The sequence below is a fragment of the Apium graveolens genome, chromosome 5 (genome assembly GCF_009905375.1).
Source record: "Apium graveolens cultivar Ventura chromosome 5, ASM990537v1, whole genome shotgun sequence".
Taxonomy (NCBI): domain Eukaryota; kingdom Viridiplantae; phylum Streptophyta; class Magnoliopsida; order Apiales; family Apiaceae; genus Apium; species Apium graveolens.
The window spans coordinates 48137677-48159861 of record NC_133651.1 but is presented as its reverse complement, the minus strand read 5'-3'; the positions used below and the strand labels follow the sequence as shown (position 1 = coordinate 48159861).

The 22185-nt window shown below is 38.2% G+C and overlaps 2 protein-coding genes across 2 annotated transcripts; both read left to right on the top strand.

The window, feature by feature from the left end:
* Positions 1-4065: 4065 nt before the first annotated feature.
* On the top strand, positions 4066-4704 carry LOC141660035 (uncharacterized). Its single transcript, XM_074466993.1, has one exon. The coding sequence runs from the start codon at positions 4066-4068 to the stop codon at positions 4702-4704; it is 639 nt and encodes a 212-aa protein (XP_074323094.1).
* Positions 4705-4715: 11 nt separating this feature from the next.
* On the top strand, positions 4716-5360 carry LOC141660034 (uncharacterized). The gene has a single exon (XM_074466992.1). The coding sequence runs from the start codon at positions 4716-4718 to the stop codon at positions 5358-5360; it is 645 nt and encodes a 214-aa protein (XP_074323093.1).
* Positions 5361-22185: the final 16825 nt, after the last annotated feature.

Genomic DNA, 22185 nt, shown 5'->3' with positions numbered 1-22185 from the left:
ATCTAATGCTGACAAGAGGCTGGCCAGATTGGAAGATAGGGTTCAAATCATTGAAGACTCTATGGTCACCATTCTTCAGAATCAACAAACTCAAACAAATCTACTCATGCAGCTGGCACAAGCACAAGGCTTGACCCCTACCCTTGATGATAACAAAAAGGGGGAGAATAAAAGGGAAGGGGAAGGAGAGCCATCTACAACAGTTCAGATCTCTCAAGTGCTAGTTCCTGTCATCACAACTTCTCCAACTATTCAAGTCAAAGGAAAGCTAGATGGAATTGATCTAATCCAGATAGCAGCAGCTGAATTGCAAGTCAAAGAGCAAAGGAAGAAGATTGATGAAAAGATGCAACTAATATTTGGTTCTACAACTTCTCAATCACAATCTGTGAAGCATAGCATAAAAGTGGAATCAATTATTATGGAACTCAAGCCAGTAGGGAGGCATAAGGAAGGAGAAACTTCTTCCAAAGATCTGCAACCTATGGTTCTCAAGCCCAACAACAGATCCAATAAGGACTCTACAAAGAATCCTCTAAAAGAGGTGGATTTTCCTCTTCCAAAAGCTGATGAGGACAAGCTTTTAGGTAGAAGTATTGCATATCTCAAAGAGACCATGGATGAGGCTGTAAGGAGAAACATGGCTATTATCTTCAGAGAGGGAAATAGCATATGTGTGATGCAAGGACATCCCAAATTCTCAATAGCCAAGAGGGAAGAAACTAAAAGGTTGAAGGAAGAAGCCAAACAGCCAAAGGCTGACAAAAGAGCACAAGCAAGGCTTGAAAAACAGCTAAAGTCAAGTCAGGCTGAGGAACAAAAAGAAATTGAAGACAAAGGTGAAGATGAAGCTATGGGGGACATGGTTGGTACTGAGATGGAGGAAAGAAGTAAGGAAGAATGGCAGAAAGGGAAAAGAAAGAAGGTCAATGCAAAGAGAAAGAAGGTAGATAAGACTGAAGAAACCCAATCAATATCCAAACCACTACCCTCTATTCCTGAACCAATTGTACCTGACCCCTTCATGAATATTCATGGTGAAACAATCATTCCCAAGGAGGAACCAATTGATTGGGACACCATCAAATTGCCCACCTTCCTAACCTCTTCTCCACCATCAAAGAAGTAGAAAAGAAGAATCAAATCAACACCCTCTAAAGCCTCAATCAAATTCACACAGAAGCCTAAGCCTAAACCTCAAACCTCTAAAGATGATTATGTTCACATCTGTGACATAAAATAATTTTCAAACATTGAACTCTATCTAGATGAGCTGGAGGATGTAAGGGGAATAGCTGCCTACAGACAGCTACCTGAGAGACTAGTGTTCAAATACAAAGGAGCTGGGGAAAGAACATGGCCTCTTCACAGAATTCTGAATGAAGGCTACTCTACCTTGATTAGAGTCTACTCAGCCATACAGAAGGATTCTGGCTTTACCAGGACTGCCAAGACTGAGATTCTCAACAAGATTGCCAACATAAGGAAAACTTGGAGGGAGCCAAATGCCTTGCCTAGAACTTTACTCATTCAAGAAAGAGGAATTACAATTCACAAATCACCTCATTGGTTAATGGAGTTCAAAGACAATAAAGGAGTCAGAAGATTTTTCAGAATTGAAGATCAGCTAAAGATTGCCAGTAATGAAACTCTCAAGGATATGCAATCTAAGTTAGATATCAACGAAGAAGATGAAGCTGAATTCTACAGACAACTTTAACTTCAAATAGAGGAGAATGACAGGAGGCTAGGAAAGAAAACCAGGGATCAAAGGAAAAGAAAGTAATTTGCTCAGGCTAAAGGAGCACCCTTGGAAACAATGTAATTCTTCAATTCCATCTCAGCATATACATTTTTATAGCACTTTTGAATTTCTACTTTGTTACAGTTTATATATTTGTTAAGTGTTTTGTTATCATCAAGCTAAACCCAAATTTATGCCTACAGTTCTAGTAGACATAAATAGGGGGAGATTGTTAGGAATATGTGTATTAGTTTGATGATAAGTTAAGCAAAACACTTAAATAGAAATCTAGTATTTGTAACCTCAACGGATAAGACCATCTTGGCTATCCGTTGAAGGAGTAGCTTTACTTAGCAATAAGTTTAGTATTGTAGCACATTTCACTCTCTGGTATCAAGCTGTAATTCTTAGATGTTGTTAGGAAATAATCAGTCATGTTGACTACTAATGGATGTACAAATAGGAGGGCTAATTGTAAATATTTCATGCCTTGTAATTTTGTATAAGTGAAGAAGTGTCAACGGATATTGAAGACCTTCAACGGATAAGAAACAATGCTTCAATGGATAATATCCATCAACGGATAAATGCTTCAACGGATAATATCCATCAACGGATAAGTGCTTCAACGGATAAAGACTTCAACTGATAATGCATCAACGGATAAAGCTTCAACGGATAAGGCATCAACGGATGAAAGCATCAACGGATGAAAGCTTCAACGGATGCTTAGTTCATTAGCAGTTGATAGTGACAACTCACAAGCTGACAGAGGCACATGGATTGACAGAGACATACTGGAATGTGGAAGCCTCTAGGAGGAATCAAGAAAATGCAGCATTTCCATTCTGATGCAAACAAGGAAGTATTCAAAGATTTACAGATTACTCTAGATTGCATTGGATAGAGAAATGAAGAAGAAACATGTGAAGAATCTTTTCAATTGTATTTTACAGTTTGTCTTCACTTGTAAACTTGGTGATATATAAACCAAGTAGCAACTAGTAATTAGATATGAATTTTCCTTGAGCTGTTTAGAAATATCAAAAGAGAAAATCATCTAGTTTGTACTAGGAAGCAGCTGTGATTTAATTCTTTGAATCACAGATTTTCTGAAATAACACATCTCTGGTGGAACAACAAATCCACCAGAAAAGTTTTTTTTTAAGTTCTTTGTGTTCATTACATTTGTGTTTGAATATATATCTGTCTGCATCAGCTTCAAGCAATTCACACACATTTGATCACTCAAACACTTAGCCTTAGAAACTGCTCAAAACTTGAAAAAGTTTTGAGATTTACATTCAACCCCCCTTCTGTAAATCTCATTGTTAGTCCACTGGGAATAACAGATACTATTCTCATAATCTCATTTCTAAGTCACGTACTTATAGATATAGGATGCATATCATATTCCAAATACATTTATTAATCTAATATTTATATCACAAATAAGACATAATAAATTATAAAAAAAAAAGAATAATCGATAGATTACAGACATTAATAATCCAAATGTCATAAATAAAACATAATAATGTTGTCTCTAGGGCACAAACGCTAACAATCTCCCACTTGCACTAGAGCCGATCACTCGTGTATATAATACCCAAGAAACTAGTATGATCGTCGTGCTTTTGCTACGACAAAGCCTTAGTCAACAATATTATTATCAATATGCACTTTACATATATGTATATCTCATCTCTCATTAATCTCTCGAAGAAGGTGATATCTCCTAAGTATATGTTTTGCTCTGGAATGGAACCTTGGTTCTTTAGCCTGTAATGGCTTCATTGTTATCGTAATAGAGATCAAATGGATATGCGATCGATGGAACCATACCAAGCCTTGTTATGAATTTCCGCATCCAAACAGCCTCTTTGGCTGCTTCACTGGAAGCAATATACTCAGCTTACATTGTAGAATCAGCTACTGTCTCTTTCTTTGAACTTTTTCAGCTTACAGCGCCTCCATTAAGGCAAAACACAAAACCTGACTGAGATACTGAATCATCTCTGTCTGTATGGAAGCTAGCATCAACGTAACCCTTTATAACTAGCTTCTCATCTCCCCCATACACCAAGAATGAATCTTTAGCCCTTTTTAAGATCAAGTCCAATGGTTTTTGGTGCTAAAATAATATCACATCTCCAATGGTTGGTGCTATATCTTGTGCCAAATTTAACCAACTCTCAACTACCCTATTATTTTAAACATAAATTCAACCACCTACATTCAATATATTTACTAGTATACTCTTTATTATATGTCTTTCACTCGACATATCATATTGAATCTATCTTTTAGAAAAACAAAATATGAGCAGCTTAAAGAAAAGGATACAGAGAGGTAATTTTGATGGAGATTCTTCAGATGAAGATGAAAAGGCCATGATCCAAATGATGTTGATTATCAGCTATCAAAAACTACAAACAAGTAATCACCAACAAGGAGGCCATGCTGGTTCTACAAATGGAAGAACTTTCATCCAGCGTGATCAAGTAGCTACCAATGAAAGAATAATACGAGATTATTTCTGCACAAATTCTGTTTTCAATGATAAAATATTTCGACAGCGATTCCGGATGGCAAAACCACTCTTCGAGAGGATTTTAAGTGAGTTGCAGCAACATGATAATTATTTTGTCCAAAAATGTGATGCTACTGGTGCAATTAGTTTATCAGGCATTCAAAAAATGACTGCATCGCTAAGGATGCTTGCATACGGGACACCTGCTGATAGCATTGATGAGTATGTTAGAAACGGAAAAAGTACTGCTATTGAATCCCTCAAGAAGTTTTGTAGAGGGGTTGTGGAGATTTTCAGCTCAGAATACTTGAGAACTCCAAACACAACAGATATTGCAAGGCTCTTGCATGTGGCAGAGAATCGTGGGTTTCCTGGGATGCTCGGTAGTTTGGATTTATGCACTGGGAATGGGACAAATGTCCAGTAGCTTATCATGGTATGTACACCGGACACGTTGAGAAACCTACATTTATACTTGAGGCAGTTGCCTCTGAAGATTTATGGATTTGGTATGCCTTCTTTGGGATGCCTGGTTCCTTTAATAATATTAATGTTCTTGATCAATCTGATTTGTTTAATGAACTCCGAGCTGGTGTTGCCCCTTCTGCGCGCTTCGTTATCAATGGAAGAGAATATGGCATGGGGTACTACCTTGCTGATGGAATCTATCCGAAATGGGCGACTATAGTGCAAAGAATAAGAGCACCAAATGACAGGAAGAAGGCTCATTTTGCAAGAATGCAGGAGGCATACCGCAAAGACGTTGAAAGAGCTTTCGGTGTATTACAAGCACGGTTCGCAATTGTGAAAGGTCCATCTCGTTTCTGGGATCAAGAAGATATGTATTACATCATGACTACTTGTATTATTTTACATAATATGATCATTGAATATCAACGTGAGCAAGAAGATGATGAAACCATTGAATTACTTCGTGACACGTCACCTCAACTCTCACGAGAACGGACATCAACATTCTCTGAATTTCTTGCTCGTAATAAGAAGATAAGGTCTACTGAGACTTATCATCAGCTTCGTTATGATCTTATTGAACATTTGTGGGTGCGTTTAAGTGAAGAATAATAACTTAAGTTAGGTTGAATTAGTATCAGCATAAGTTTGATAAAATAATGCAATTCATGTTTTCTATCTGTGCTATTTTTTATCTTTTATTGTGACTGTGAGATATAAAACCATGCGTTGTGTTGAGCTCAGAGCACTCCAGGGAAAAATTTAGGTAATGAAATTACATGTGTTGTGTGGAGATATGCACATGAATTGAATACAAGCTGCTGAAAAATCATATTTGATTTAAGTAGATGTCTAGTAAATACAATTCAATAGTTTTGATTTCGAAATTGTCTGAGTAGTAAATATTAAGGCCTACAAGCTGCTGCATAAAAACTGGCCATAGGAAATGAATTGAAAACACACTAGATACCTAGAAATCTGATAAATTAGTAAAATAAGTTGTAGAGTTCATGGTGTTCCATTTTGCTAAAATTGCAGAACGTCTATGCTGATAATAAGCCTTCATTTCCGGATCATTTATTGTCGACAAATCCATGCTCATAATTCGTTCCTCCATCTCTGCATCTCTTCTCTCGGTCTCCTTTTCCTCACACGTTGTTTGTCGTTACAGCGAGACAATTATCCTTTCTTCCAATTCAATCCTTCTAGCTTGGTTTTCATCCATAGTTTTGTTGAGTGTCTCAAGTAGATTAATGTGTCTTGCTTTGTTATCTTCTTGAACTTGATCCTTTGCCTTTTTAGATTTTGCTAGTTTTGTTCCAATAGGTCTTTTTCTTGGCGATGACACACTAGCACTGCCTCCACTTTTAGGACTCATATCAGTATCTGTAGACTGGTAGAATACCGGAACATCTTCGGGAACTATTGCTCTCTTGGGAGTCACATCCTGCCACTTGATTGATTGTTCTAATATGGTCCAACAACCATCCATTCCAGTAAAATACTTTCATGTATCTTCATAATATGATTATTTTGCCATTTCATACTAGGAATGATCAAGCAAAATTATATTAGTGAGCATATGATTTAAAGTTAAAGAGTATAATGTATATTAAATTAATTACCTCATTTTGGCGTGTGATTCCACTTAGATTTAAACTTTCAACACTTTTTAAACACCCACGGAACTTGTTACAACATTTTTGGATAATTTGCCAACGAGATCTGATGCTTATTTCGGACCGACTCTCGTCATTTGTTTTCGCTTTATATTCTTGTAGAATTCTGCTCCAGAATTGACTCTTTGGCTGTGAGCTACCAATAATTGGATCAGTCTTGCTTCATCTTGTTCCGGTGTGAATGATTTTCCTCTTGCAGAAGACTGAGAGGACATTGTTGGTGTTTTGGTTCTAGCTGATCAGTCTTGCATATATATATTTATAGAGGTGTTTATCAAATAGTCTACAAAATAATTTGTTGGACGTTGAATGCAATAACAAAGGTGGGTGTGAGGCATAAATGTGGATGGTTGGTGTTTTGATTAAATTAAATGTATTTTTTTAATTTTCTGGTAAAGCTGCATCGTTTTAAATTTTTGTAATAAACATTGTATGTTTTTAATTTTATGTAAAAAATCATTAATGTATTGTAAAGAAAACTGGATGTTGAATGAATATATGTGCATTCATGTACTTGAATAGGTTGAGATATAAATCTATTTTTTATTCATTTTCCTCCACTTTTTTACTTTTTGATGAGGTGGCAATTATAGCTATTGCTATAGTTTGTGCTAAATATAACACCAACTATAGCAATATGCTATTTTAGCACCAAGTTTAGCACACCATTGGAGTTGAATTTTTTTGATTTTGAGCTATAATATAGATATAGCATAAGATATAGCTCACCATTGGACTTGCTCTAAGTACTTAAGAATATTCTTGACAACTGTCCAATAACCCTCACCTAGATTAGACTGGCTAGCATAAAGGCACAAATAGTTTTCAATTTTATTTATTTTATTATTATTCATTTTTTTAATATGTAATCTTTTTAAATTATGAAATATAATGTAACATATTTATATTTTGAACTATGGTCATTTCATTATATCTTGAAAATGGATAATATATAGTCTAACTATAATTAAATTATTTAGTGTCGGGACTTGAACCATAAACTTCTGACAATAGTTTTTAAAATAAATAACATAATTATTTTATAATAATATAAAGTTGAGAGGATTTGAACCCCTAATTTTTAGGAGTGATTTGGATTATTAAAATACGGAATATTCTATTAGTATCACATTCAAAAGCTTTTTATTTCAAGATTTAACTGTTGTGATTTATTGTACAAAACAACCGATCAATGATCAATCAACAAATTAAAGGGAGTTTTGCTTATAATAATATTATCACATTCCCATATCTTCAACTATCTTAGAGCTAGGTTGTTGTTACAGTCACCTCATTCTTTTTATTAATTTAATATAATAGCGGACATAGTTAAAATATTACAACACTGGTCATATATACAAGCCCCTTTTCATTACATCGCCAGACAAGTTCATAACTCTCGCTAAGAAATAAAAAACTATTTGTTATATAAGAAAATATGATCTTATCACATCACTGATAAACTTGCCACACCTCTTTTCATTTCTCTCTATCTTTTACTCGAACATGATGTTGCTTTCTACCTGACTGGTAACTTCAAATCATTTGCAAGAGTGAGAAATTAATGCTCAACAAGTACAATAATAATGTCAAAAGAATATATAACTACCAAAGTTTTTTCTAAAATAAAAAACTTAAAATAAACCCCTCGATGATTATAATTGAATTTATCACTGAGAAACTTAATGAAATTTCCCCGAAAAACATTCTTCTTAACAAGAACAATACCTAACAAAAGCAATATTTTGAATTAAGTATATTGAGTCGAACATTCTCCAAATTTTCACTACAGGCGATCAGCCTGATAGTGACTCCCACCTTTAAAACCCAAGCATATGATGCTCAATAACCAAAATAACTCAAACTTAATTTACAAATAGAAATAACCAAAATTTTAGAATAGAATTATTGCAAGCATATGATATTAGATCAATGTTTCTTGTAACAAAATGTTCAATTAATATGTAAACTTTCAAACTGTAATCTCCAACAAAATCATATGAAAAGAAATATTGAATTTATTTTCCCGACTATCCAAGCATATGTATTTACTATATTTCAACAACTTCAGTATTTCTGCTTCCCTTATTTGGCTCCTTTGGTCCTAATTGAAATTCTACCCAACAGCTTCCGGTTGTGCTCCGGTCTCTTTTGGTATTTAAACCCCTATTATGTTTCTCTTTATTTCTCTATAAATGCTTATAGTACTTGCATATTTTTCTTATCCCCCAAATTTACTATCAGGTGATGTGAGTTTTCTTTGTATTCAATTCCCCTCTTGTGAGATATCTCCCAATTTCCTCCTTCATATGGATCTCTCCTCCTTATAGACCTATGTTTACGGCGGAATCTAGTAATAATAAAATTTGAGCTTCTACGTTAGAAATAAGATCTATGATGGTAGTTCACCGAAAAAGTAAGTGGTGTGTGGTGTTTGCGTGTTAAATGGTGGCTGAGATTGATTGGGGTTACTTGTGGCCGATTTTAGCTCTCAACTTCCAACCCCTTTCAATGTGCTTAAGTACCCATTATATGGGGGATCAATCCAGGTGTAATTATTGGGAAATAAGAAATCTAATTGGGCTTACACTTCTCAACCCGAGGCCCAGTAGGAAACCAACTGGAAATCGTCTTCTACTAGGTTTAAGAATGTCCAACTATGAAGCCCAACCACAAAGACTAAGGCTTGTTCATAATCATAGGACTTCATGAATAGTGCATCTTCGTACGCAAGGATAACACTCCGCTACCAGCTATTTTACTTGATTACGGACATAGGTATATCATGGTTCACCCCAAATGCAGACACATCCCGGTCCCCCGAATAAGGATAACCCACCAGATTAAAGGTGATCCCAAGCTTTTGGGTGCAAGCTGCAGGATGACTCCAAAGTTCTCCAACGAGGACTCCTGTTGAATAAAAGAACAGAGCTCCCAAAGTACACACCAAGAACGAGGATCCCCGTTTAATACAAGAGGGCATTTTCAATCATTAGACATACCCCTGGAGGCCTTCAAGTTTTTCACGGACACCCCCTCCTTGACCGACTCAAGGAGGGAATTCTTCAAATAGTACCTACAATAAATACGTTAGTGAAAATAATATCCATTCCTTTCTTCATGTTTCTATTATTTTAAGCTTTCGTATGCTTGCCTTGCCCTAAACTTGTCCTTGTTTGTCTTTCCCTAGATGAGGATAAGCCCAATTATTCACATAAGCCAAACCATGTATCTCCCTAGGCTAGGGCACGCCCTCACCCTATGGAATGCACACACTTCTTCTTGAATTATAATCAAACACTCAAATGACCCATATCTAGCATTTTACCCCTTGAGGCCACGTCCTACCACTAGGGCACGTCCTCCCCTCATATTTTGTGACCTAAAACCTAATCCTTCAATTTTTTGTCCCAACTTGATTCTAATTGACCCATTCCTGACCGAAATAACCCATTACCAAAATTTGGCATCTAGTGTATAATTTCGTTCAGGGTTCTCGAGCTTGGAACCCCCCATTGACTTGGTTAACTACCAATTTTGAATAACTTTTGATGACCAAATTAACAACACCCATTTCCAGGGCAATTTTTAAGTCATTGATCAAAGCCTCATACTCAGCATCATTGTTTGTAGCATAGAACTTGACGTGAATATCACTTATAGATGTTGTACTTCTGGAGATACAAGTACTATACATGCACCTACCCCTTCATTATTCACTACACCATCTACATGTAAAGTCCACCAAGGGTATGGAAGTTCTTTATCCTGTAACGGGCCAATATCGCCTTCTGGACAAGGTGGATGTAAAGATATCATGGTTTTGTCATTAATCTTAAAATCAAATTCCAAGAAAAAATCTGGTAGGCCTTGCCCTTTGATTGTTGTGCGCGGAATATATTTCAAATCAAATTGCCCCAACTCCACAACCCACTTCAAAATCCTTCTCGACGGCTCAAGTTTGTGAAGGACTTGTCGCAAGGGATACGCAATGCGAACTTCAATCTAATGCCTTTGGAAATATGGGTTCAACTTCCATGCTCCAAGGATCAGTGCATAAACCAACTTCTCCATACTTGTGTAGTGAGTCTCAGCATCAGGAAACCTCTTACTCACATAATACACTGGTGAATGATTCCCATATTCCTCTCTTACCAATATAACACTGACTGAATATTCAGAAATTGTCAAGTACAAAATCAAAGTTTCTCCATCCACTGGATTTGATAACATGATAGGATTTCTCAAATGTTCATTGATCTTCTTAAAATATTCCTCGCACTCTGGTGTCTATACAAATTCTTTCCTCACACCTTTGATTGCTTTAAAGAATTCTTTGCATTTGTTAGATGATTTGGACACAAAGCGATTCAATGCAGCAATTCTTCCAGTCAAACTTTGCACTTATTTTACATCCGTGGGAGATTTCATGTCGAGCAGAGCTTTGATCTTTGCGAGATTAGCCTTGATTCTCCTCTAATTAATAATGAATCCAATTAATTATCATGATTCCATACTGAACATACATTTCTGCAAGTTCAACTTTATATATACCTCCTCAAGATGTTAGACATCTCCCTTGGGTGTTTTACCTGATCACACACTTTCTTGGATTTAACCAATATATCATTTACATAAACTTCCATGGTTTACCAAATATGGTTCTTGAACATCATGTTTACCAATCACTGATAGGTTGCCCCTTCATTGACCATGCCAAACGATATTCCAATGTAGCAATACAATCCCATGTCAGTGATGAAAGATGTGTGCTCCTGATCTGGTCCATACATGGGGATTTGGTTGTAGCCAAAGTATGCATCCATGAAACTCTGTATTCTCAGCCGTTGCATCAACCTATTGATTAATCCGCGGAAGTGGAAAGCTATCCTTTAGAGAAGCCTTGTTCAGATCTGTAAAATCCACATAAGTTCCCCACTTTCCATTTGGTATCTTCACAAATAATGGATTTTCAATCCAGTCAGGATAAAAAAGACTCTTTGATTAACCCAACATCTAGAAACCAATCCACTTCTTCTTTCAAACAAATAGCTTTTTCCCCACTTACGGGATGACATTTTTGTTGTATGCTCGTCTGATTGAGAAATATGTTCAACGATGGCGTATTACCCTCAGATCAATTCCAACCATATCTTTATGACTCCATGCGAAGCCATCAAGATTCTTTAACAAAAATTGAGTGAGCCTCTCCCTCATCTCATGGTTCAGCTGAGATCGAATTTTTAAGAACTTGCTCTGGTCATCTTTGCCTACTAGAATTTATATCGTATTTTCAGTCGTCCCCATTTTCTCCATAAGCATAAAAATTCTTGGATCTAGATCAAAATCAAAATCAAAATCCTGAAGATCTTCTATATCCATTGTTTACCTTGAGGGCATGTCCTCGGACATTGGAGCGTCTACCTTCGGACAAGACAAAGTTTCAGACATTACACTCATGGAGGGCGCGTCCTCTATTGGGGTAGCATCGACCTCTCACAAGTTATGCGTTTTTAACATCTCACTTTTTGAGGGTGCATCCTCCCTTAGGGGAGCATCAACCTCATGAGGGTTATTCAGAACTTGGAATGATTCACTCCTCCCTTCAAGCTAGTCTTCATTAAATTCTCGCTGCATAACATCTCCCTTGCATTCTACCGCTACATCCACAACATCGCTAATTCTTGGACCATTTTCCAACATCAAAATTGGAGGACTTACCACATGAGTACTCCTCTCTTTTTGATATTCAACAAATTAGTTGGCATAAATTTCACCACTTGATTGGGATTGCGTGCTTGTTGCGTCTTTCTTGGGGAGGCTTCTTCCTTCGTACCTTGTTGTAAGAAATTATTTAACAGAATTGTGATAATAATCACGTGAGTAATATTGCGAACCTCGCATACTACCCACCCCATTAGGTGTAGGGAATTTATTACTCTAAAAACCCTCAATTAAGGTCTTCCTACTAGTACATTACGCATAGAATCCTGATCCAACATCTTGAATTATATCATCTGAGTGGCAGAAAGTGTTCCTTCTCCCAGTGTAACAAGCAACTTGAATGACCTCATGACTCTGTCTGCTTCTCCAGTAAACCTGTAGACATGTGCATCTTCATAATGCATATCATAATCCGTAAATCCCAACTTCTTGTACATACTATAGTAGAGGATATTTGTGGAACTTCCATTGTCAAAGAAAACTTGATGGACATTCATCGACCCGATATGTATGTTTATCACCAATGCATCATTATGAGGATGATGCACCCATCTTGATTCCATTCCTCTAAAGGTGATATCAATAGACTCGCCCTTGAATAACTTTGTTGGAATGTCCTTCAAACTGCTTAGACTGGTGAGAGGTTGATATCTTGCCTCTCTAGCATGCCTTTTTAATGCTCGATTGCTGTCACCAATGTTAGTCGCTAAACACGCGCTAATAATACACGCAAGTATACGAGTTCACAAGTAGTATAAGATATAAATCAGATTCGATCCCACAGAGACTATATTGGTTAACTATCTAAATTACGCACCTAAGCAACAATGTATGGTTATTATTCAATGCTAAGACGATAACAAATTGAGAATATTTATAACTAAGAATTGCGCTAACTATTATAACTACGAGAATAAGATAGACTGAGTTAATATATATGAAAGACATGGGATTATAACTTCATTAAATACTTCATTCAATAGCCTTATTATTCTCAACCTTAGCATGCAATGGTGATGACACTAATCAGACAACACCAAACTGATAAACGCCAACTTTCGTTACACGAGTACCATTCTACTAGACATCCACAAAAGAGATAGAAGCTGAATAGACACCAATTATATTGAGACCCTATATGTCTATAGAATTTGACAACATAACGGTTTAAGCACAAGTTATCTATCTTGATTACATAGGGCAAGTAAGATGGTTAAAATTACCTACGAATCATGCATGACAATATATGAACCTATGCTAGCATGGCAAGTTCTAAATCCTTAAATTCACTTTCGCTTCATTAAGAATTAACACACTATATTATAAGTTCGCGATGCTCACAAGACGAATACGCACAACCATAACTAGGATATCATACAATCACCACACACTAAGGCATCAACAATTTAACTAAAGAAATCCATAAATAAATCCGCTAAAACCCCACGATAACGATTAGCTCATAATCGAACTCATCACCAATGTGGGTTCCTGATAAGTGGCATTTTATACCACTTAGAACGTCCTATAATGGCTTGAATTGATGTCTTAAAATCAAGTATTTTTGTATATTTGATGCATTTTTCTGGTATTTTTGCATTTCAGGGTATAACTTTCGTAATTAGGGAGATTTCATCATAATAAGCCTAGGGAAGTACTTGGAATCAGTTGCGGGGAGTTATGCGAAGAAATCAGCAAAATCAGAAGAGAAGAAGTGGAATTTTCCAGAAACTGTGCAGGCGCCCGCCTGGAGCTTGCAGGCGACCGCCTAGAGAGCAGGCGCCCGCGTGGGAATGGAGGCGGCCGCCTGGGGTCGTAATTTTAGAATCTGGATTTTCTAATTTGACTTCTATTGGGGTTTTGACGGCGCTGTCTCTTGTGGACTCTTATATAAGCAATCTTGGGAGACGTTTCACAACAACAAGTGACAAGCAAGGAGCAAGGAGAGAAGATTAAGAAGACCGTTTTAGCACACAACAACGAAGAAGAGGAAGCATACATTATCTTGTGATTCTTTTATTCGTTGTAACAGTGGATGCTAGTTTTCTTACTTTGAACCTTAATACTCTTGTGACGTACTCTGATTTTATTAAGTATTTTTATTAGTTTATATCGTTGTGTTATTATCATGTTTTCATATGAACCCATGGTGACGATGAGTTCTATCATGGGCTAATCGTGATCATGAGGTCATAGCGGATTTACTATGGATTTCTTTAGTTAATTATTTAATACCTTGGTATGTGATGATTGTATGATATCTAGCATAGGTTGTGCTTATTCGTCTTATGTGCGTCGTGAACATATAAGATAGCATGTTAATCTCTTGTGAAGCGACAGTGAATCTTGAGATTTTGAACTTTCCATGCTAGCATAGGTTCATATATTGTATGCATGATTAGTGGCTAACTCTAACCATTTTACTTGCCCTGTGTAATCATAATGAATAACTTGTGCTTAAATCGTTATGTTGTCAAATTCTGTAGACATATAGGGTCTCAACATAATTGATGCCTATTCAACTTCTATCTTAATTGTGGATGCTTGGTAGAATGGTACTTGTGCAACGAAAGTTGGCTTTTATCAGTTTCGTGTTGTTCGATTAATATCATCACCGTTACATGCTAAGGGTAATAACAATAACTATTGAATGAAGTAGTAATGAAGTTATGATCTCATGTGTGTTTAATATTGTGAATTTAAATGTTAATTTAAGTGTTTAATTCTCGTAGTTAATAATTAGTTAATCAACCTTAAGTGTTATTGTCTTGACATTGAGAAGTAATCATACATTGGTGAGTAAGTGTTAATTAAATATAATTAGTCAGAGTCTCTGTGGGAACGAACTAGAAATCATTCTATATTACTTGCGAATGCGTATACTTACATGAATTATTAGCGCATGCTTTGTGCCTAACAAGTTATTGGCGCCGCTATCGGGGACTCGGTGTTAATTTGTTTAGTTTATGTACTTGCCATCAGTGGTCATTAGGACTCATTGATTAAGACTTGTTACTTATTGTTTCCGGTTGTGTTTCAAGTACTCTAGCGAGCGTTTATGCAAACATGTTCTCGCACTCACAAGAGGACTCTAGATACGGCTGAGGAGACAGATTCACTTTTTGACATTCCGGAGAAGTTAGATTTTGAAAATTCGGATAAAGAGAGTGAAAAGAAAGAACCGGTAATCATGGGTGATCGTATAGTTCCAGCAGATCCAGCTCTTATGGACTTTTCTCAGCCTAAAATTGATGACATTCAGTCAAGCATCATTCATCCGGCTATTGAGGCCAATAATTTTGAAATCAAGTCGGGCACTATTCAGATGGTGCAGAATTCTGTTTCTTTCGGAGGTGCTGCGACTGAAGATCCCAACATGCATATCAGGAATTTTGTCGAGATCTGCAGTACTTTCAAATATAATGGTGTTACTGATGAGGCTATCAAGCTAAGACTTTTCCCATTCTCTCTGAGGGATAAAGCTAAGGACTGGTTACATTCTTTACTAGCTGGGTCCATCATTACTTGGGAAGATCTTGCGCAAAAGTTTCTGGTGAAGTTCTATCCAATGGCCAAGACAGCAGCTATGGGGAGTGCTCTTCCTCAGTTTACGCAGCAACCAACAGAATCTATGTGCGAAGCTTGGGAGCGCTATAAGGAGATGTTGAGAAAGTGTCCATGTCATGGTATGCCTGACTGGATGGTGACCACTGGGTTCTACAATGGAGGCGCCTTGTGGGCCAAAAGCTATACTGAGGCCTATAATCTCATTGAAACTATGGCTGCAAACGAGTATCAAAACCCAACTCAAAGGATGATGCCTGGGAAGGTAGCAGTTATTCTGGAAGTTGATGCGGCTACAGCTATTACAGCGCAGCTCCAAGCGCTGTCTATGAAGGTCGATTCTTTAGCCAACTATGGAGTCAATCAGATAGCTATTGTCTGTGAGCTTTGTGCAGGCTCTCATGCTACGGATCAGTGTTCTCTTGTTAATGAATCTATTCAGTATGTGAACAATTATCAGCGACCGCAGCAGCCTGTGCTAGCTACTTGTCATCCTAAAAATGGAAATCATCCCAATTTCATCTGGAGAAACAATCAGAATGCTGTTCAGCAACCATATCAACAAGCTGTAAGTAAACAGTTTAATCCACCTGGATTTCAGCAACCTTAGCAATATGCTCAAAGGCAATCATATCCCAACAAGGAGGTGCTGCTCCACCTTCTACCGCTGATTTCGAGGAGCTAAAGCTGTTGTGCAAAAGTCAGGCTGTTTCTATCAAGACCTTGGAGAATCAAATCGGTCAAATAGCCAATGCCTTGCTCAATCGTCAACCTGGCACACTTCCCAGCGATACTGAAGTGCCAGGCAGGAAGGAAGCTAAAGAGCAAGTCAAAGTTGTTACCTTAAGGTCTGGAAAAGTTGCTGAAGCTAAAAAGCAAAGGATGGAGAAACTGAAGTTGTAGATGAAGAAGAAAAGCAAAAGGAGAAAGAGGGGGAACCAAGGAAGACTACTGTTGAACACACTCTGCCTGAGGGTAATACATGGGAGAAACAGCTCTATTCTCCACCACCTTTTCCTAAGAGATTGCAAAAAAAAAAGCTGGATAAGCAATTCGGCAAGTTTTTGGAGGTGTTCAAGAAACTTCACATCAACATACCTTTCGCTGAGGCTCTGGAGTTAACATGGATTCACGCTTTTATTCACAACAAAACAACACAAATATGCATATTTGATCGAGCAATGAGTGAGGTCCACAAAAGACTTATACAATATTACCCATGTAGCGAGCGTTAGGTTAGCAGATCCCAGACTATAGAAGCCTTAAGTCACTAGGCACAAAGTCCCCTAAGAACTTAATAACTCGAGTACTAAAGAGCCCACTCGTAATCAATTATACATAACACTTATTCTCATCTTTTTTTTCCTTTTTTCTATATTTTTTCTTTTTTCAATTTTTTTTCTATTTCTGAATGAGTGTGTTTCGCTCCATCTCATTCAACCCTAAACTACTCATAAAAATATGAGTCGACTACTAGCTATTTGACACTGAGCCACACAACTAGCAATGAAATCCAATTTCTCCAATTTCTAAATATCCATGTCTTTTATTATTAAGAGAATACCCTAAATTATAAATATAAACAAGCGATTAAACCTCGACAAACCAACAAATCATGACTATGATCTAGCACTATAGAAACCTATAAGACTTAGTGAAATACAAATGTCTCTAGCATGCAAATTAATCCAATAAGACTCAACATCACTAAATACAACATCACTACACTAGCATCAATATCACCAATTAATCGGAAAAATTATCTAAGGGAATCATGATATAATGCAAATGCATGAAACTACATGGACAAACTATCATAAAAACCACCAAAAAAAACTACATGGCAAAATATATACAACTATATAAAATAAAACTATCATGAACATGCAACTATATGAGACTCACACAAACATATTCCTTCAACTACTACCCCCAAACTTAAAATATTCATTGTCCTCAGTGAAGGTAATAGTAAGGAATCAGGCATACCTACTCTGAGTCAGAATCCTCACCCTTAAAGGGTGGAATGTCAGGTGTGTCCGGAGGTGGATACACGGAATCCTCACCAAAAATTGGCCACTGAATGTCAACTTCGGTGGCTCTAAATGCAGTCCCAAGTGCCTGGGTGAGATCGCGTGCAAACCGACTGTGGATGTCATGCATCGCATCCATCCTCCTCGCAAGACGCCTATATTGCATCGAACTCAAACCAGATCCCATCTCTGCTCCTGTTGCCTCCCCCTGCTGCTGCTGCGATCCTGACGGTCCATCCTCTTCTCCATACTGAGCTCTCCAAGCTGCTCGGCTTGCCTGCTGCGTACCACCAACATACATCTGATCGCAGGGTACACCTCCTAGCAGATGATCAAACGTGTAACCAAACCCCTTCGGATCGAGCTATCCTCCTACCCACTCTTGCATGTTGTGCAGTGTAGAACTGTCAATAGGAGCACTGGGAATTTGAAGCTACTCATGTGCGGGCCAATGAACACCAACTGCCACGCACAACTTCGTCACAATGGACGCATATAGAATCACCCCAGAAGTACCTCCTCTCAAAAACCTCAGGATCCCCTGATATATCACCATCCCCAAATTAATGTAATCCCCCTGTAGAATACCCCAAAATAGACGAGCACGCTCCACCGTAATCTCATGCACATGCGAAGATGCCATGATGTTAGCACAAATAAATGAGTTCCAAGCCCATGCATACCTGTTCATGCATGAAGCAGGGAATGTGGAGTAATCAGTAGTGCCCCTCTTGAACTTCCAATGAGTTTCAGGCACACAGAGAGTAGCAACGATGAAATCCAAATCAAAGTCCTCAGGAGTCTTATCGTTCCAAGTGTCCTGGCCCACCTTCCTCACAGGCTGCTCAATCACTGTCCTGATAGCCTCAGCACTGTACTCAATAGTCCTCCACCTCACCACCATAAAACCATTCTTCTCCGCCTTGGCGTTGGCGTAGAAGTCCCGCACAACACTAATGGGCACAGCAGCGGGAGCCTCACAAAAAGGAACCCATCTTCAAAATCATCTCCAACAACCTACCATCTTTTCCTGATGGCAGAAATCCTCTCTCCTTAGCAATAGGTTTCGAGAGAAGCCTCTTGTACTCCTCCTCAGCCTCAGGAGTAGAGAACCTGGGCCTCACACCACTCGTAGTAACAGAATCGGTGGCGCTGCTTCCAACTTGAGTTCTCTATTTTTTGGGTGCCATCGGATTGAAAAAGAGTGAATAAAAGCTTAAGTGTTTAGAGAGAATATGTGTTTAAGAGTTTGTGAATTGGTGGAGAAGATGTATGCAAATGTATGTATTTATAGGTGGATAGGTGTGAATTTGATAATGAATAGAAGTGGAAATTGATTATGGGAATTGTGGGAATAATGGAATTGATTAGGAGAGAGAATTATAGGATGTGGAAGAGTAAAAATCGGGTTAAAATTGATTTTGGAATTAAAATCCCGATTTTTCTCTAATAGCACTGCTGTTTTTATTTTTTTTCTGAACAGGGACTCGGCGCGGGCGCGCGCTAGGACAACGCGGGCGCGCTCACATTCTGGAAAACCGGCGCGGGCGCGCTTCGTTACTGGAAAAACGGTGCGGCCGCGCGCTTGGCCAGCGCGGGCGCGCCCATCTTCTATACTTGGCCCCAATTTTTTTCCTTTTTCTGATTTTTTTGTATTTTTTTTCTTTTCTTCTTGCTTCCTCTACCTACTAATGTACAACATACTTGGGTTGCCTCCCAAGAAGAGCTTCTTTTACGTCGCTAGCTCGACGTAGAATCTCGAGATGAAGTGGATAATAAAACGGCACTAACCACCTCGCAGTTTGCCGTATCACCGTAATAATGCTTCAACCGTTGACCATTTACCTTGAATGATTGGCCCAGATTATTCTCAAAAATTTCCACCGCTCCATGTGAAAACACGGTTTTGATTATGAAGGGCCCTGACCATCTTGACTTCAACTTTCCAGGAAAAAGACAGAGACGAGAGTTGAATAAAAGAACTTGTTGCCCTGGCACAAATTTCTTGAACACTAGACCCCGAACGTGCCACCTCTTGACTTTCTCCTTGTACATTTTGTAGTTCTCGTAATCTTGAAGTCGAAATTCGTCAAGTTCATTCAATTGAAGCATCATTTTATTTCCAGCTGCATCCAAGTCCAGATTCATATTTTCAAAGCCCAATAAGCTTTATGCTCGAGCTCCACCGGCAAATGACACCCCTTACCATAAACCAACTGAAATGGCGACATTCCCAATGAAGTCTTATATGCTGTTCTATACGCCCCAACAGCTTCATCAAGCTTCAAAGAGCAATCCTTCCTTGATGGACATACCACTTTCTCTAAAATACACTTTATCTCTCTGTTAGAAACCTCAACTTGACCATTTGTCTAAGGATGATAAGTCGTAGCAATGCAATGATTCACATTATACCTCTTCATCATGGCAGTGAACTTGCGGTTGCAAAAATGCGACCCCTCATCACTGATAATGACTCTTGGAGTCCCAAACCTTGTGAATATCTGCTTGTGAAGAAAATTAAGCACGACTTTCATATCGTTCGTTGGCAATGCCTTAACTTCAACCCATTTTGACACGTAATCAACCGCCAACAAGTTATACTGATTGTTGCAAGACGAGATAAATGACCTTATGAATTCAATTCCCCAAACATCGAAGACCTCAACCTCGAGAAGCACATTAAGAGGCATCTCATCCATTTTAGACATATTACTCACACGTTGACATCGATCACATTTCAAAACGAACTGATGCGCATCTTTAAACAATATTGGCCAAAAGAAACCTGCTTGAAGAACACGAGTTGCTGTCTTTTCTCCACCATAATGTCCTCCATAAGTCGTTGAGTGGCAATCTCGCAAGATTCCCCCCGTTTTGCTGTAAGTAATACCTCTCCTGATGATTTGATCAGCTCCCCGATGAAAAAGAAATGGCTCATCCACATATACCACTTTACTTCATGTAGAAACTTCTTCCTTTGAGCATAAGATAAGTCGGGAGGTATGATGTTACTCACAAGGTAGTTCACAATGTCTGCAAACCATGGCTCTTCTTCTTGCACTCCAAACAGCTGCTCGCCGGGAAAAGACTCATTTATCAATGTCTTATCCAATGAAGTAGCATTAGGATTCTCTAAATGCGAGAGATGCTCAGCAACTTGATTTTCAGTCCCTTTTCTATCCTTGATATCTAGTTCAAATTCTTGGAGTAAAAGAACCCATCTAATCAATCTAGGCTTCGAGACGAGATATCGAATGGCGGCGTGATCGGTGAAAACTGTCACCTTGGTCCCAAGTAGATAAGATCAAAATTTCTCAAAACCGTAGACAATAGCCAAAAGTTCTTTCTCCATAGTAGTGTAATTCGGTTGAGCACCATTTAGAGTCTTACTTGCGTAGTAGACTACATGAAATATATTGTTCTTCTTCTGCCCAAGAACTGCTCCAACTGCATAATCACTTGCATCGCACATCATCTCAAAAGGCTCATACCAATCAGGTGCAGTTATGACCGATGCCAAGATTAGACTCTTCTTCAATGCCTCAAAAGCCGCAAGGCACTCATCATCAAACTTGAAAGGGACATCTTTCTCTAGTAAACTGCACAATGACTTTGAAATTTTTGAGAAGTATTTGATGAAATGCCTGTAGAAACCCGCGTGACCAAGAAAACTGTGAATTCCCTTGACAAAAATAGGTGGGGGAAGATTCTCAATGACCCCCACCTTGGCCTTATCCACCTCAAGACCCTTATTAGAAACCTTATGCCCGAGAATTATGCCTTGACGCACCATAAAGTGACATTTCTTCCAATTGAGAACTAAATTGGTCTCAACGTACCTCTTGAGAACATGTCCAAGATTTTGCAAGCATTCATCAAAAGAATCGCCAAAGACTGAGAAGTCATCCATGAACACTTCCATATTCTGGCCAATCATGTCAGAAAAGATGGCCATTATACATCGCTGAAATATGGCCGGTGCACCACACAGACCAAAAGAAACTCGTCTAAAGGCGAACGTACCGAATGGACAAGTGAAGGTAGTTTTCTCGATCTTCTGGAGCGATACAAATCTGATTATAACCCGAATACCCATTAAGAAGACAATAGTACTCATGACCAGTCAACCTGTCAAGCATTTGATCAATGAAGGGCAAGGGAAAGTGATCCTTCCTAGTGGCCTTATTTAGCTTCCTGTAGTCCATATAAACTCTCCACCCCGTGACTGTTCGTGTAGGAATAAGCTCATTCTTCTCATTTGCTACCACAGTAATACCACCTTTCTTTGGTACACATTGAACCGGGCTTTCCCATGAACTGTCAGAGATGAGATAAATGATCCCTGCACTAGCCACTTCAGAATTTCCTTCTTTACTACTTCCTTTGTGATTGGATTAAGTCTTCTTTGCTGCTCGACTATAGGTTTGCTACCTT

Bases quoted from the DNA above. Each gene is read 5' to 3' on its own strand.
- LOC141660035 (XM_074466993.1), top strand. From the start codon at position 4,066: ATGAGCAGCTTAAAGAAAAGGATACAGAGAGGTAATTTTGATGGAGAT.
- LOC141660034 (XM_074466992.1), top strand. From the start codon at position 4,716: ATGTACACCGGACACGTTGAGAAACCTACATTTATACTTGAGGCAGTT.